At 41.5% G+C, this 17,340-nt stretch overlaps 1 protein-coding gene across 1 annotated transcript; it reads left to right on the top strand.

Moving 5' to 3' along the window:
* Positions 1–56: 56 nt before the first annotated feature.
* On the top strand, positions 57–11,473 carry nol10 (nucleolar protein 10). The gene is made up of 21 exons (XM_080512903.1): positions 57–174; positions 426–471; positions 557–655; positions 1,654–1,731; positions 1,816–1,853; positions 2,170–2,306; positions 2,422–2,487; positions 2,580–2,640; positions 2,847–2,932; positions 3,104–3,182; positions 3,553–3,702; positions 3,821–3,887; positions 5,697–5,749; positions 6,305–6,431; positions 7,829–7,908; positions 7,997–8,095; positions 8,296–8,388; positions 8,941–9,111; positions 9,461–9,789; positions 10,030–10,132; positions 10,971–11,473. The coding sequence occupies exons 1-21, from the start codon at positions 109–111 to the stop codon at positions 11,115–11,117; spliced, it is 2,175 nt and encodes a 724-aa protein (XP_080369029.1). The 5' UTR covers positions 57–108; the 3' UTR covers positions 11,118–11,473.
* Positions 11,474–17,340: the final 5,867 nt, after the last annotated feature.

Genomic DNA, 17,340 nt, shown 5'->3' with positions numbered 1-17,340 from the left:
TGCTGGAGCTCCTTCTTCCTGTTGTTACTCCGGGCAAAAACGTGTTTCCAGCCGGTGTGGGAATAAGAGCTGTGTTATGTGTGGTTGGAGTACTATTCAGTCTCCAAAATGCAGATATCCAGTGTGAACGATGTGAAGATTTACAATTTAAGTCACGGAAAGTCTCTCCCGGAGGTACAAAAGTCCAACTTGTCCTTAACACGTAGTTAAATGTAGTAAATTCAACAGTTGCTGCTTACTTTTAGCCTAGCCAGCTAACAAATATCTCCCCAACATAACATGTTTTACCAAATGTTTTAAGCTCATACTTAATAATTACTCTTAATATAAATGTTGATATAGCTCGTGTGGCATTTATATTTGCTCTGAGGTATTTTTGTGCCTCACTGTTGTACCATATCCTGATCACTCGTGTGTCGTTGCAGTGGTTGTCGGATCGGAAGAGAAGGCAGCTGCAAAAGCAAGATGTTGGTGAGTCTACAGTCATACATGCAGCATCGGAGACTGGTTTCCACGACATTGACGTTCATCGTGACCTTTTTTCTCTCCCCCTCAGACATCCAGCGCAGGATCGAGCTCATCCAGGACTTCGAGATGCCCACAGTGTGCACCTCCATCAAGGTGACCAGGGACGGTCAGTTCGTCCTGGCAGCAGGTAGGACGGGGTCTGTCAGCGTCTGTGTTTCACCTAGGTTTTCCCTCTAAATGTGAGAAATTACACATTTTTACCCCGAGAACTGAGGATGCATTGTCGACTCAGCATTGTCGCCTATGTCTTCAGGCAATCTCTGCACACATTAAAAACCAATAACAATGTTTCAAAGCCTCAGTACTGCACACAGGAGAGTTTCAGCCTACACTTGAGAATGACGGATCATCACCATAAAAATGGTCACTGTCAAAGAAGTGTAGTCCTCTCTGGACAGGTCACCAGTCCATCACAGAACAACCACACACACCTATGGGTATTTTAGGGCCACCAACATGCATGTGTGGTTGTCTGGCTCTGTTTGTTCTGTGATGGACTGGAGATCCGTCCAGGGTGTACCCTCCTCTCATCTATATTTAGCTCCAGTGCCACTTGAACCTGAACGGGATAAAGTGATATAGAAGATGAATGAACAAACATGAAAATTCTTTACATAAAGGCCTGGCCAGTATTCAAACCCATGACCTCTTCTACCAGATGGTGTGCGTGTCTGTCAGAAGATTGAATTACAGACGATATCAAAAGGATTTTCTTTATTACGCACGTTTATTCACATTTATGTATTATATATTTCAACTTAAATATTCCAGGCTTTTTTTTTTTTTTTTGTTATGTTAAGACTTTTTCTTATTCTAGCTTACAGCCTCTGACAATATTTAAATATTTTATGAGGCTTGCCAAGAATGGACTAATGGTACAGAAAAGTCATTAAAAATGTATTCATTTATGCTTTCTATACTTGACTTTCTGTGTCTGTGCATTGTGGCATGAAAGCTGTCAGCCTCTAAGATATAATGAAGCTCAGTTACTTCTATAAGGGGATTTTTAGTTCATCTGTGGTTCAGGCCAAAGATTCCCTGCAGATCTGTGGACAGTTTAGCGATATTGCGGTCAATAAGGTAGTTGGTAGGTGTCTCATTTCATCATCATGTCTTTGTTTCCAGGCACTTACAAGCCGAGAATTCGATGTTACGACACCTATCAGCTGTCTCTCAAGTTTGAACGCTGTCTGGACTCGGATGGTGAGATGCAGACATTCATTTGTTGCTTGCCCTCTATTAAGCGCCTCACTGAACCTAAAAAACTTTGTTTCTTCTCTCTCACAGTCGTGACGTTTGATGTCCTGTCTGATGACTACTCGAAGGTGAGAGTCTGAAAGGTTCAGTTCTCAACGGCTTAATAATGTGCCTTGAAATGTTTTATTTCATGTAAAGGCATTGAAAGCACTCACATTTACATCAACAGTAGAATATTAAACTAGCAGCAATTAGTTAAATGTTTTTTTGTTGTGTTTGAGTTGCGTGAAGTAGAACACTTGGGAGATGTATTAACAGAATTGAAAGATGTGTAACTGTACCTAACTCGGCTGTCTTGGTATTACGCCCATGTGAGAACACGCTCTGTCTGATCCTTAACTCTTGGGTCTGATCATTTCACCCTTCCTTTCTGTGTTTGTGCAGTTGGTGTTCCTGCACTGCGACCGCTACGTCGAATTCCACTCCCAACACGGACACTACTACAAGACGCGGATACCCAAGTTTGGACGGGACTTTTCTTACCACTACCCTTCATGTGACCTGTTTTTTGTGGGAACAAGGTGACGATATGATTGCATCTGACACCATCTTTATTTGGGTGTATTTTATGAATTGTTTTGTATCTTTTTTGTTGCAATTATTAATTAATTAATTTATTTGCTGTTTTCCTCTCAGTTCAGAGGTGTACAGACTGAACCTGGAACAAGGGCGCTTCCTAAACTCCCTTCAGACTGACGCTGTGTAAGTCTTCCCCTGCAGTTGTACTATGAAATTGTAGGTTGATCTCGGCCGACGTTCACGCCATTTTATTTTTTTCGTGACTTGCCGACCAGGGAGAACAATGTGTGTGACATCAACCCCGTCCATCATTTGTTCGCTGCAGGATCCTCCGAGGTAAGTGCCATCGCAGGCTCAGTGTGACGTGAGGCACTGGATACAGTCTCCTTTGTGTCCAAACTGGCAGCTTTAGCAATATAATGATAAACGGGTAGAATTTAGGGTACCTGAATGACGTGTTTTTGATTTGATTTGCATTCTTTTATTTTTGCTCTCCTGATGTCCGAGCGGCTGAAGTTTCCCCCTCTCTGTGCTGTAACCAGGGCAGGGTGGAATGCTGGGACCCTCGAGTCCGAAACCGAGTGGGCAAGCTGGACTGTGCCCTGAGCAGCCTTACTGTAGGGGCAGAGTAAGTATACCAGCACATGCAACATAGCACTTTTCTCTTCTGCCAGCGTCTTGACTAAGCAACAACCTGCAAGCTGTGTGTCATCAAGACAAGCAACAGAAGAACTTCCATCTGATTCCGACTTGTCACAAAGGGACTCGGGTCAAATTTGTTTCTCTCTTTGGCCTCCAGGGTTCAAAGTTTGCCTTCTGTCAGCGCACTCAAGTTCAATGGCTCGCTCACCATGGCGGTGGGTACCAGCACGGGACAGGTGAGCCTCCTCATCACTGACTGGATGATGTTGTCATTTGCTAATTCTTTTTCTTTAAAAAAAAGCACACAAAAGAAATCCCACATGCTTTAGTTGGTCTGTTCATCCTCCGTACCACTTTATCCAGACCAGGGTCACCGGGTCATGACCCTGAGTCGATCCCAGCTGACAGTGGGTGGAAGTCAGGGTGCAACCTGGACAGAAGCACACACACACACATTCAAATGACTTTAATTTATTGGCACAAGTTCATGTTCAATACCTGGTTTTGGACGGTGAAGAAAGTCCTCACTGCGACATGACTGATCATAGAAATTAAAAAATGTGACTGTGTCTCTCTGCTCATCGACACTCGCTGTTCCCGTTAAAGGTGCTGCTCTATGACCTGCGCTCCAACCAGCCACTTCTGGTTAAAGACCATTTTTACAACCTGCCAATCAAATCGCTCAACTTCCACGATCAGCTGAACCTGGTCGTGTCCTCGGACTCAAAGATAATAAAAATGTGGAACAAGGACACGGTGAGTGACCGACGCTGTACCTCTGCTGTTTTAGAAATCGCCACCTGAACCTTCTTGAAGTGGTGATAAATTCTGGCAATGATGTTTTTCTGTTACCGTCCTCGTGTCTTCACCACAGGGCAAGTTGTTCTCCTCCATTGAGCCTCAGGCCAACGTCAACGATGTTTGCATGTATCCCAATTCAGGTGAGGACGACTCGAGTGAAGTGGAAACACAACAGCAACTTTTTACAAACGAGTCAATGTACACAGTGTAGTGAAAGAAAAATCACTTCATACTGGTGTAGATGACTGGATTATCTTTCATTCCTGTGTCTCAATACTTACAGGCTTAACTAACTGCATGAAAGTTATTTATTTCTCCTTATTACCAGCTACTGCCACACAGTAGAACCGATTATTATAATGGATCGTTTATAAATACAGAAACATAAAAAATAACTGCTGTTTTTCATTCATCCACCAGCTTGGAGACAAACACAAGTGTTCATGCTATTTTTGAAAGTCTATATCATTATTTTTAGGGATACAAAGCTTAAAATAGTCTATAAGAAGAATTAATTCACACTGACATTGAGACAAATTAAAGAAAGGTGATATTGATTCCAAATCTGAAGTGTTTTTGATAGTACAGATATTTTTCGTGTCCCGTCACTAAAGGGAGACTCAAGGCAGGAGATCAAAAGTGTAATTTTCCTCCTTTCACCATGAGGTGGCGCCATCCTACAGTAAAGCTACTATCACCTTCTAGAGGCTCAAATTGTGACCAAGCACATCAGGATAGTGCCTATAAATTGAACAAAAACAATTCAGTTAGACTAGGGGTGTAACAGTACACACAAGTCATGGTTCTGCAAAACTAAATACCATCTCCTTTTATAAAAAAAAGTGAAAATTAATAGAATAAAACAAAACATGTATTAGGAGGGCTCTTATACCATTCAATCATTTGAATGCCAGCAACTCTTCTGGCTCCACATTCACCATTACTTTTCTTCTTCATCTGTTTTTTGTAACTGCTTCTTCTTCTTCTTTTAGTTAATATTCACTGAACCACGACACCCACACAACGTGAAGGCAGGGGACGAACTCAAATACCGTTACACCTCTAATTTAGACTCATACAGTTGGATCTATTCAATCAACATTGTTGCTTTTGTTTTTATAGGAAGTACATGAAGTAATAGATAAAGTACAAAACAGTTCAAATTGAAGTCTGCTTCAAATGTGGATATAATAATAATACCACCAATTTCAATGTGCTTCATGTTTCTGTACCTTCACATCTGCACCGGTCAGAACGACAGAGACACAAACCTTGGTAAACTCTGAAGTTTTCATTAAAGTAGTTTAGTGTTGATATTTTATAATAAAAGCCATCGTTAACCACTTTTCAATGTTATTCATCAGAAATTCTGTCGTCTAGCAGCGACTAAAAGCCTTTCAAAACAATTGTAAAGTAATTCTTTGAAGTTTTTCCCGTGCTTCAATAATAATAATGATACATTTTATTTATAATGCATTTTACATTTACAATCTCAAAGCGCGACAGAGAAATAATTAAAAGGTAAGTCAAAGAAAGTAAAACAGTTCCACCTCAGATGACTATTGGATTGGTTTTGCACAAAAAAGAAAAACATGAATTTGAGCTAAACATTGCAATTTACATTTCCACTCTTTGAGGCCGCAGAGGTGTTTTTACTGTAATGTAATTAAATGGTGCTGCAGTTTGTTAAATTAATGTTTATTATTGCAATTAAAGGAGCTATTTCTTGGGCCGGGGTGGCATTGATATGTGATGTGATGTGCTCCATAGTTTTAGGACAAAAATAGTGTCGTAATCCACACAAAGCAGCGAAATCAATAGCGGATCTGCTGCAGGAAGGCACCGGTGTCAGATGTGATGTGTGGTCTGGTACAAATGCTTCGGTTCATCTGCATTCAGACGAGAGATAAAGACATGAAGTACTAACGGATTGTCTTTCCCGTCACCAGGTATGCTGTTCACTGCCAATGAAGACCCCAAGATGAACACATTCTACATTCCTGTGAGTAAACGGAAACATCTTGGTTTTGTTGTGATGCAACAAATGAAATTACATTATATTTCTCTACATGTACAGTGTAAAACTTAATATAACGCCCCAGACACAGTTTGTACAATTACACATTATTACACAGTCAGATTAAAAAAAAAAAAAAAGATTTTCTCTAGGTATTTAGGATAAAATGGAGAGAACTGAGTAATCGTTTTGACTTGGAGCCATTTTTGGCCTTTTAGTCTAGTGCTTTTCGTGTCATTTTATTCTCGTTGAACTGGCAAAAGTCAAAACATGTTGTACATTATTTGTTATACAAACATGACTTCTGACTTCTCAGAATTCCCTCGATTAATCAAACAGACTGCATGAGAAATAATGATTTCATTCATGTTCTTTGAAGGCTTCAGGGAGCCGCCACAGAAGGGCTAAAAAAACAAATATTGTTTGAGGCCTTGACTGTAGATAGAAGTGTTTGTTTGAAGCTCAGAGATTAGATGCAAGCAAATGCTTCACATCAACGAGTGGACATGTGAGTAACGCCGTGGGAAACTGTGTGCTCAGGCTCTGGGCCCAGCGCCTCGATGGTGCTCCTTCCTCGACAACCTGACTGAAGAGCTGGAGGAGAGCCCAGAGAGCACCGTGTACGACGACTACAAGTTCGTCACTCGGAAAGACTTGGAAAATCTGGGTGAGTGAGACGCCGCCGAACTTTTCCCCTCGACTCGCGGAGCAAGTCGCCTCAAAAATTGCCCCGGCGGCTCCAGGAAGAGACGAGGGGGCTCAAGAGCTCACTTCACAAAGGGGGAATATCTTGAGACTATCTTCTTTAATCCGGAGCCTCCCGAGTCTCTCCCCAAGACCATGAATCAGTGTGAGCCGCGGTGTCGCCTGCAGCGTTAGCTCAAGCGGCGAGACTCTCTTAAGTAGAGGCCTGGGGAGTGATTGAGTGGCTTTAGGTAAGAAAAGTAGTGTGGGAGGTGGGGAGGGGGGGCTTGAGGGAGTGGACACGCGAGGGGTTGAATGAACATAGGAATGCAGGCTCAGCAGTAAAAAGATCAAGTGACAAGACCCAGAGAAGGGATTGGCTGGCGGGGAGTAGAAAAGGAGCCAAGGGGGCAGGCGAGGCAAGAGCAGTGTTGATTTACAGGAGCCACGTAATGCAGCCCTGTTACATAACGGCAAGGCCGCCCGGGTAAATCGGGTGCAACACATCGGCAGAAGTTCCTCCGAGGAGTTTCAGACGCCACGCTGCGCCCCCGGAACCCTGCGTCTCCATATTCTTGCACTCTTGCAGGGTTCAACATGCCAAATAGGATTTCTAACAATATGGACCCCCACCCCACCCCCCACCCCCCCAGGCCCTGTGCATGAGACAGTAATCACAGCGTGGCAATGTTCAGGAGATCCCGATTTCAGCACAACCCCCTTGGCATTTTCTCCCGATTACATGCTCGCATATTGCTCTTCTTGAAGATGTGATGAGTAATTTTGCCCAAAAACAAAAAAGAGCCGGTGACTCAAGTGTTGGGTTTTTGCACCCAAATGTCATGATTTCACTGACTGTATAACCTTTGATCCGTTTTAGGTGGTAGAGTTTAAAGAGCAGAGCTCGGCAGCAGTTTTTAATTGATCCTCTGAAACCACAAATCTACCAGATTTTGTGACATTCCACTAAATAATTATAGCAGAGCTTCAATGATTGTTGGGGGGGAAAAAACTGAAGTGAAAAGAGTGCAGAGGAAAAAGAAAAGTCCATCGTCTTGGAATTTTGAACGCATGTACCAGGTTGTTCGTATTCTAACTACTGAATGATGGAGTTGTACTAATAAAGAAAAGGTAAATAAAACAAAGTAAAAGTAACTTTGTAGTAGACAACCGCAGAAACCAGGCCAAATTAAAGACTTAAGTATGATTGTTTGTACAGTAGGAGCAGACGTCTTTCATCTTAAATAGAAGCAGCTTTTCATTGACCTGCAGATTAAACACTGGACATGTTTGCAAAGATTTTCTTTACAAACTTTTTTTTTTTTGTTTTCCTTAATTTTCTCATGTTTTTATACTTTTTTTTTCTCTCATTCATTTCAGGCCTGTCTCACCTGGTGGGATCTTCCCTCCTGCGCGCCTACATGCACGGCTACTTCATGGACATGAGACTTTATCACAAGGTGCTTGTTGTTTACCTTCTCCAGCGGATCCCTTCAAGCTTCCCCAGAAGCAGAAGTGTGAACGTTTTGTCGTTTGATGTGACCGCAGGTCAAGACCATGGCCAATCCCTTCGCCTATGAGGAGTTTCGAAAGGATAAGATCCGCCAAAAGATCGAGGAGTCCAGGACCAACAGAGTGCAGGTTAAGGTGAGGGATCCCCACTTACAGGATTCAATTCATGCATTTTTTTTTTTTTTTTCTCCATGATGAGTCCACGTCTTGATTTTTATCGTACAATGAGGGACTAATACATCGATCCCATCCGAGAGATACAAACCTTTCAAACTGGATTGTGTATTTAAAGTGAACCTAACATGCAATTGCATTTATATTTTTTTCCTGGACAGGCCCTGCCTAAGGTCAACAAGGAACTGGCTCTCAAGCTCATGGAGGAGGGCGACGACGAAGTAGAGGAGACCGCGAGGAAGAAGAAGGGCAAGGTGAGAAAGCAAGACCCTTTTCTTGGAATGGAATTAGGATTTCTTTGAATATAATATTTTTTTTAAGGTGCGGTAACACAGTGTGACACACGTCAAAACTAATCAAATCTAATGTTTACCCTGGATAGGGAACATATCAATATACCCCCCCGAAAAATATATATCTCTATAACTATTTAAAAAACTTTTGTTGAATGATACGTTAAAAGTTTAAGACCTTATAGTAAATATAAACATTATTAAATTGCATTCATGTATAATAACCATTTGTGAGAAGTGACGTAAATCACACAAAGTTTAAAAATAACGTTTTCTTAAAGGGACAGTTTTGGAAAAAAATAAAAGGAGAAATGTTAACTGGATTCTACTAATATAGAGCTTTTCAACTGCCTGAGCGCTTTAACACAGTTAATCACATACAACAATACATTTTTCAGGGAGCAAGAGGCTCGTCGGATGATGAAGCGGCTAGAAATGAAACCAAAAGAGCATTTGAGCTTTAAATTTAGAGACCACGGCTCCATTTTCACCACCCCCATCTGGTTTCCGCAGGCCCTTCCCACCATCCTCGGAGACGACCGATTCAAGGTGATGTTTGAAAACCCGGACTACCAGGTGGACGAGCAGAGCGAGGACTTCCGCCTGCTCAACCCCATCATCTCCAGGGTCGGACAGAAGAGGAAGAAGAAGCTGCGTCTGCTGGCTCAGCAGGCTTCCCAACAGGTTTGTTGCTGTGTGAGACTTGCGCTGGACTGTAATCTCAAGTTTCACCCACCCCCCCACCCCACACCCTCCAACCCTCCATTTCCACGCTTTTGGAAATGCTAATATTTACAGAAGCTCGGCCTTGAAATAGCAGCGATTCAGCTGCTCTCGCAGACGATAGTAAAGTCTTTCAAGTGGTTTGTGCCAGAGGTGAGAAGCCTCGTCAAATGGCGACTTTTCTCTCTCCGGCTCCCTCCAGACACGGTCACACATTCTCCCCTCGTCCCAAACAAAGACTCTGTTGCCTTTACTGAAGTTTTCTTGCCTTTGTGTGAACCCCCCACCCCCTCTTTTCCCCATATCCCAGGCGGCTGAAGGCGACGAGGAAGAGCCGGAGGGCCGAGGCAGCTCCGAGGAGGAGAGCTCCGACGACGACGACAAGAGCTGGGTGGAGGAGGTGCGGGAGCAGCGGCGGCTGCTGTGGCTGGAGGGCAAGGAGCGGCGGCGGCAGGAGAGGAAGAAGGAGGCCGACCGCAACACCGTCCTGCTGGACAAGACGCAGAACGGCGGCGAGGCGACGGCGGACGCGGCCGGCGGCAAGGCGGCGGCGGCGACGCAGCCTCGGTTTTATCAGCTCAAAGCCGGCGAGGAGTTCAGGAGTTTTAACGACGTGACCCGCAAGCAGAAACTTCAGAAGTACGTCTTAAACAAGGAGTGTCATACAAAAAGAAGAAGAAAAAACAACTTTTTACTGCACATTAAAAGCTTGTCATGTTTATGCAACTCAAACGAGCTCACTAAAGTCTTTTACTCGAGGTCAGCAGGCGTCCGCATTAATCCAACATCAGCTCTTCCAAGCAGAAACTTGACAGCGTTTTATTGTGAAAGGTGCTCTGAGCCTCCTCCTCCTCACACTTTTTTTGTCTGTTCTTCTAGCGCCTCTCTGGAGGACCGCCTGAAGGTGGAGGAGCTCTCGGGAGCCAGCGGTGCGGCCGACACGGCCGTGGGCAGCAAGCAGCTGACCTTCACTCTCAAAAAGGTGCGGAGATGGTGGCGCTTTGCTTTTTTATCATCTGTGTGCACGGCTGTTTGCGTAGAGATAATGGGAGTTATTTTTGACGTGAACAAAAATACATCACAGTGTGTTTTCCGTCGTATTGTTTTGTGTCCTCCCATCCCCCCCCCCCCGTCGTCGTTTCGACGTCGTTTCCTACAGTGCAGCATCCTGTAATGTAATCATTGCCTTGCTTTGCATCGTGTCTTAATTATTATCAACATACATGAGCTTTCCATATTCTTTCACGTGTCATCATAATCTAATGTCATTTTGTCCTGAGATGCTATTGTAGCGTCTAATATTGTTTAGTAGTTTCCTATAAAACTGCTTTATTCGAATCAATATATGTCATTTTGAGTTGCATGCCTGTTCCTATAGTACCATAATTAATTTCAGCATATCATTACTTCCCATGTTATTTTACGTGTTATATTTCTATTATCGTATCTTTGAGCATCATATAAAGTAATTCAATAGACGTTGTCGCATTATATCCCCTTTCTATTATATCATATTATCATTTGCTAAATTATCATATTTTATTAGATTGCATTGTAGTATTGTATCATGTCCTCTTGTATTGTTTGATGTTTTCCTACCATTTTGTGTGGCATTGCATTTTTTTCATGTGTTTTCCAACTATACAACCTTGAACTGTCACACATACGATCATTCAATTCCATCCTTAAAGGGGATCAGTGAAGAATTACAATATTTAGAAACACAATAGACTGACCAATCCGGACACAGCACGTTAATATTCACAGGCTCCTCTAAAAGTCCCTTTGCTGACACACCCGTATCTTGTCGTCCGGTGCAGTCGGAGCAGCAGAGGAAGCAGCAGCAGGCCGAGCGAGATCACCACCAGGAGAGGAAGAAGCTGCGGCGCTCCGCCGGACACCTGAGCAGCAGCCGCGGGAGAGGCGGGGCCGGCAGAGGAAGAGGAAGGGGAAGAGGCCGCCGCTGAGTCCTCGTCCCGGCACCCTGACAGCTGCAGCCGCCGAGTCCTTGTCGTTTCCTTTCTCTGAGCTCCAGAACGGAGACGGTTTTAACTGTAATCAGTGGCGAGGAAGGTGGGAAACGCTACTCATTGACGCGGCCGATCCTCCCGGCTGCAAATTCACAGCATATGTATACGTCAGTGCCCGGTTAAATATAAAACAGCGCGACATTGAAACCCACTGGACTCTATATGATCTCTCGGTGTGACGTCTTTCACTCGGCTAACGTGTATCACGGCAACGTGTTCTATTTTATATTTGATGCAACTGTACAGTGTTAGGAAAATGCTGTATTAGGAACATTTGTACAATATATTTTAATTGATTCAAACCTGTCTTATTTTTCTTTACAACAATCCTCCTAAAAAAAAAGTCCTAATAGAATGTGTGTAGTATTTTAAATGAGTTTTTAAGAATTTAATTATACGAAAGTTTGAGGTAGAAATCACATATACACAATGTGCCAGGTGGTTTTTGTAGTGTTTCGTATTTTAAAGCACTTTTTTTTTTTTAATCAAGAAACCTCCAGTGAGAGCAGAATCGCAGATGATTCACGTCCCTCAATTTTACTTCACGAGTCATGAAAATGAAAAATACGTCACAAATATTTTTAATCTCATCAGGTGTTTTCCTGCTTGTTTTAGATCTTATTATGACAGACCAAAACTTTCGAAATGCTTTTGTTTTAGTTTGGTGTAAATATTGAAACTAACATGGGAAAGTTGGTGGTATTTCTGGGATGTAGTTTTTATTTTGGAGTTTTAATTGACTTTTTTCCATGAAATGATTCAGTTCAGTCAAAACACGGACATCTGGTGTTTATGTTCAGCCTTTTGCCAGATCATTTATTTTGTCACATATTTAATTAAGGCAACTTTTTTTTTTAAAGATTCTGCACTGAGTAATGAAAGTTTAGTTTGTGAACAGAATAGGATCAAATTACTTTCAGACAACTTCCTTCGGAAATGATTCAACTTGTGTTAATATGTCTAAAACTATATTTTTGGGGTTTATTTTAAACATTCACAGTGCTTCACTTTTCCCACATGTTATGTTACAGCTTTATTCCAAAATAGATTTAAAAAAGGTATCCCAGGACTCTACTTGCAAAACCCCATAAAGACAATTTTAGTTCATTTTTAATGTTTGCAGATTTGCTAAAAGGAAAAAAAAATATGCGGACTATGTAGAATAGGGCAAGTGAAGCTCACTGGAAAATCAAAAAAGGAATAAACAGGTTTAAAATAAGATAAAATGAAAATAATAAAGCAGATTGATTCAGCAATCAGTCCGTATTTAAGTTCTTTACATTAAAATTTTTAAAAAGCCTTTTTTTTCTTCTGAATTTCAAAAGAAAAATGTGATTTGATTAAAAGTAAAAATATGTTCTTTGCACCCAAACAACCAGAATAAGAGGAAACATTCCTCCAAATGGACATGATGTCTGACAGTTAATTTGGACTCTCTTTGCATGTTTTACTGGAGTTATGGTTGATATTTGCAGAGTTTGTTAATAACAACCTGAGTCCATTTTGTCCAAATTTGGACTTTGGCAGAAAATGAACATGTTTCCATCTCATATTTCATATATGAGATGAACCTCCACCTCAGTCTGAAGTCAAAACCGCTCTGGAGCAGAGGTTTGTTTTTGTTTTTTTGTTTTTTTAATCCAGGATGTCTGTGTGTGTTGCTGCATCCATCTTTTCCTCCATCTACTGTCCCAGTCCCTGCCACTGAAAAGCCTCCCTGACCGCACGATGCTGCCGCCACCATGCTTCGCGGTCGGCATGGTATTTTTACCTGGCGATGAGCGGCGCCTGGTTTCCCATAAACGTGACGCCCGGGGACCTTCGACAGTCGGGTGAGTGCCCAGAATGTGTTCAATCAACATTTCACCACAGGCTCAGCCCCAGAAACATCTCAAGGATTATCTGTTGCAACAGGATGCAGCTGAGCTTCATGGCAAAGGCTGTGAGTGTATGTAATTGCTTTTTTTTTTGTAACATGAATGATAAAAATATATTTTGTCTTTTGTATAGAAATGAACAAAAATAACCAAATAATTAGTCTCATTGGAGAAATAATGTTCTGAATCAGTTTCTTACTATGTTTTTTACTGTAATTAAGTCGCAAATAGTTTGAGTAGGTACTTTATCAGGCTTACATAAGTAATCATTTGCATACATACAACTTACTCTGACCTGAGTAATGTTATGCTGAAGTAACATTACATTTATATGAGTGAATATGAGCTTGTCAACCTCAAACTTGAGTGGTTAATCACTCCTTATCGCTCTTTGTCTAAAGACTTTTAACACCCTATGATGTCACCATTCGAGCAGCGACGTAACTTTCCTGGAAGTGAGTTTTGTTCGCCTCATTCACCTAAATCTCACCAGAAGGCGAGCAGATAATGTACCAGCTCCGGTCAAGAGTTTGAGTCGGCACCAAAAAAAAAAAAAATGTGAGCTGAGGAGGCCGGGAGAACAACCCCCCACACTTTTTCTCCCTGCCAGCAACTGCAGTTCTTAGAAACAGGTCGGTCTGAAAAGCCCTGCCAACCCCCACCCCCGCTTTATGCGCTCCGCTCCGTCATTGGCAGGTTTTTCAAATGCAGAGGGGAGGCCGCGTCGACCCCTCACCACCACCACCACCACCACCTCCTCCGCCACCCAACATGCTGACCCTGGCCCCTAGGTTCATTTGAACTCATTTGATGCCATTCTGCTTTTTCGCCACCATCTGTCTGCTTTTAGAGCAAGCCTGGGAATGTCTCCAAAACAAACCAGTTCCTCGGACACACCTTCACCTTTTAACGGCACACTAATAAAGACAATGAAGACGGTGCGTTTCGAACTTTAATCATGCACATTTGCCCTGGAGTATCGCCACAGCAACAGAAGTAACAGTGGGTTAAAGATGGTAGTGAAGGGAAACGTCTGTAGAGACTGAAGACCTGGAATAAAGCTTCTGACTCAATGCGGAGAAAATAAGTTGGGATTTGGTTAAACTCAAGTCGGAGTCATTTTCAGCAGATTACATCTTTATAACAACTGTGAATTAACAGGTTATTGTTAAATTCATTTGGGTATTTTTCAAACGTGTCCAGTTTCAATTTTAGAAAAAAAAAAAGAGAGAGAAAAATAACCATTCCTACCACTTTTCTTTGAACAATTTGGATGTATAACTTTTACGCAGCTATTCAACGCATTAGCATTGCCACACAGTCAGTCTGCTTCTACATATCCTACAGTTACATGACTTTAATTGCGTGCTTATGTATTTCCAGAGGATACATGTTTAGTTGTGACCTACCATCCAATGTCTAACAGAGATTGAAAGAAAGGTCAGCAGACGTGTAATTTACTTGAGAACTGTCTAATCAGGGATCCGACTCTCGTAAAAAGGCAAGACAACAGTACTAATTAGAGAAATGTCAAAAACGTGGAACTAAGAACAGAATGCAACTGGCACAAGAAACACAGATGGACTGGCGATGGAAACACATCAGGTCAGGGAGCAGCAATCAAACACGAGGAGGGAAAGACGGACAGCCTGAAACAGAGTGAGACTTTTGATATAAAACAGGAAATGTGCGCTGTAAAACACCCAGTGTATTTTGAGACCCCCCCCCCAATAACATATCTCAAAATTCATTCTGAATTTACAGAATTTAAACACACAGTAAAGGGGTCGGCAAACTTTATGACCACAATTTCCCACCATATTTACCTGGAACTGCAAAGCATGCAAATGATCTGAAATAAGGAAAAAAAACATTCTGCTGTAGACTACAGTATTTAAAAAGATTAAAGTTGCATTAATGAAGCGTCACAGGTACAAGTTATAAATATTTTATTGCATTTTTGTCTGTTGTGGCTATTTTTAAAGGGTATTTTAAACATCTTGGCTATTTTAGCCTCTTGCTGTTTCTTCCCGCTGTACGCTGAAGTAGCATTTTTTTTTTTTACCACATTTGTGTTCTTTATTTATTGTTCTTTTTCTTTGTTCCCTTGTTTCTTATTTTATCCACTTTTTCTTTTCTTCTTTTTGTTTTTTTGATCATTTTTCTTTTTTCCCCTATGTTCATGTCTGTCTTTTCTTTTCCTACTTTTTATTTACCTTTTTCTTCTTTTTTCCCTTTTTCTTCTTTTTCCCCCTTTTTTGTTTTCCTCAAAGCTCTGGCTTTTTTTTTTTTTGCCTATTCAGCCGTTTTCATCCGAGAGGTTAGACGATGTTTGAAAATCAGTGTGAAATGCAAATCAAGTGGAAACAAAGAACGTTCATTTACATTACATATTCTGAACGATCCGGGGAAGCCGCTACGGAGGGGCTGAAGAGCCACGTGTACGTGGAACGATCCACATGTTGCTCTAAAAATAACGACAAATGCATGATTTAGCGTGGAGCCCGACAACAGAATAGCCACTTTTTCCATTCAACAATATTTCAGTAAACAAGTTCTCGTGGTCGACTTCCAGCTTCCAGCTATTTGTCGACACCGTTACGACACCTCTGACTGCGTGCGTCTCGGAAGTGGCCGGGGACAATCGCCACTCATTTATTCCCATCCCCGTTATGAATAGCTCTGCCCCCGGTGTGAACAGAAACTGTCGGAAAGCCTTGAACAAGAAGCTTCAGGGTTCGTTGAGATTGTCATCAGTACAGTGTGTGACTCGGCCTCGGTGACAAAGCTTCAGCCCAGTTCACTCTTTGTGTTTGGAACACCAGTGACCCCCCCCCCAACACACACACACACACACACACACACACACCTCCACAAATAACAGTCGTTTAGTTAAATGTCAATGGGTACAATTCCAACTAAATCCCAACAACTTCACAAGGCTTTCAACTTCGCCATGGCAACCAAAACGAGGCCACAGGAAGTGGGTCAGCTAAAGGTGGTGCAAAGAATAAGAGAAAGGAACTGAATTTAAGATGACACCAGGCCACAGGCAGAGCAACAGGAAGAAGTAATCATGTGGACTTTTATAAAATCATATTTGGACACATGGTGGGAGACACCAATATGACACTTGAAAAATCTGTGCTGATGACTGATCTTTTTTTTTTTTTTTTTTGGAAGTGAAAATACATGATCAAAATACAAATGGAAAATAATAATCCGGGAAATAGTTTTAAAATGGTTGCACTTGCCTTCTTAATTTAGCTTTCACTAAACAATACTTAAACAAAAGTGGGTTTTTTTTCTTTTTTTAAACTTTTTTTTTTTTCGAAAAACAAAACTTCCCAAAGGAATATTGACAAAACAAGGAACAGTTTTTAATGTATTCTCCCCAAAAAAGGAAACAAAAGTTGTTGGTTTTTTTTAAACGTATTTATTTACTGGACACTCCTGAGTCATTTTAACATTACTTTTTATCTCTTGGACTAAAAAAGGAGCTTTGGGGGAAAAAAGCCACTATAATGGGAGAACAAAATACTAAAGTGAAACACAACTGCTTAGAAAGGAAGACTATAATTCCTCTCTGTAAGTAGTATTATGCTGCATTTAAGTTAATTTTGTACTTTTTGTGCTTACATTAGCCTTGTACATATTAATATTTGAAATTACTTTTTACATTTTTATCCTGCCTTATTTGATATTCAACTTTCTTTCAATTTATCCTGTGTGGAGCAACACTTAATAAAGTATTTCTATTCTATTCTAGTCTATTCTCGCTTAAATTGTAACTGAAAGTTCATAAATGCAACGTAAGATACAGTTTTTGTACATGTTTCAGAACCGCTGTGAACGTGAAACTTTAGAAGCCGCTTTAGCCTCATTTTAAATGTTAAACGGGTTTTGTGGCTCCAGGTGAATTTAATTTGGTCGACAACCACAATATTGGTTCTTTTGGTTGCAAAGACCTGAACTAGTGCAACCAGGAAGTGACAAGAACCGCACGATGAGCTATAAGAACAAAGTTTCTTTAGGTAAGTTACGTTTCATTAAAGTGCGCAATATCTATTTTCCAAGTGGGGAATAATTAAAAGTAAAGGGGGGGTCATCTTACTATTAAGTAATGGAGGTACTCTTAGGTTAACAATTGTTTGTTTGTTTGTTCATTTCATCTCAATGACACGTTGAAATTTCTATCACACCTGCCAACTTGTTATTGTGAGCACTGAACACGGTGTCCTCCCCTATCTGGGATGGGCGCCACAATGACTTGAATAGTTTTT

The sequence above is a fragment of the Blennius ocellaris genome (genome assembly GCF_963422515.1).
Source record: "Blennius ocellaris genome assembly, chromosome: 17".
Taxonomy (NCBI): Eukaryota; Metazoa; Chordata; class Actinopteri; order Blenniiformes; family Blenniidae; genus Blennius; species Blennius ocellaris.
This window is presented reverse-complemented; position numbering and strand designations above follow the sequence as displayed.

Coding starts and splice junctions, on each gene's coding strand:
- nol10 (XM_080512903.1), top strand. CDS start 109: ATGCAGATATCCAGTGTGAACGATGTGAAGATTTACAATTTAAGTCAC. Junction 175..425: donor ACGGAAAGTCTCTCCCGGAG/GTACAAAAGTCC, acceptor GTGTCGTTGCAG/TGGTTGTCGGATCGGAAGAG. Junction 656..1,653: donor TCAGTTCGTCCTGGCAGCAG/GTAGGACGGGGT, acceptor CTTTGTTTCCAG/GCACTTACAAGCCGAGAATT.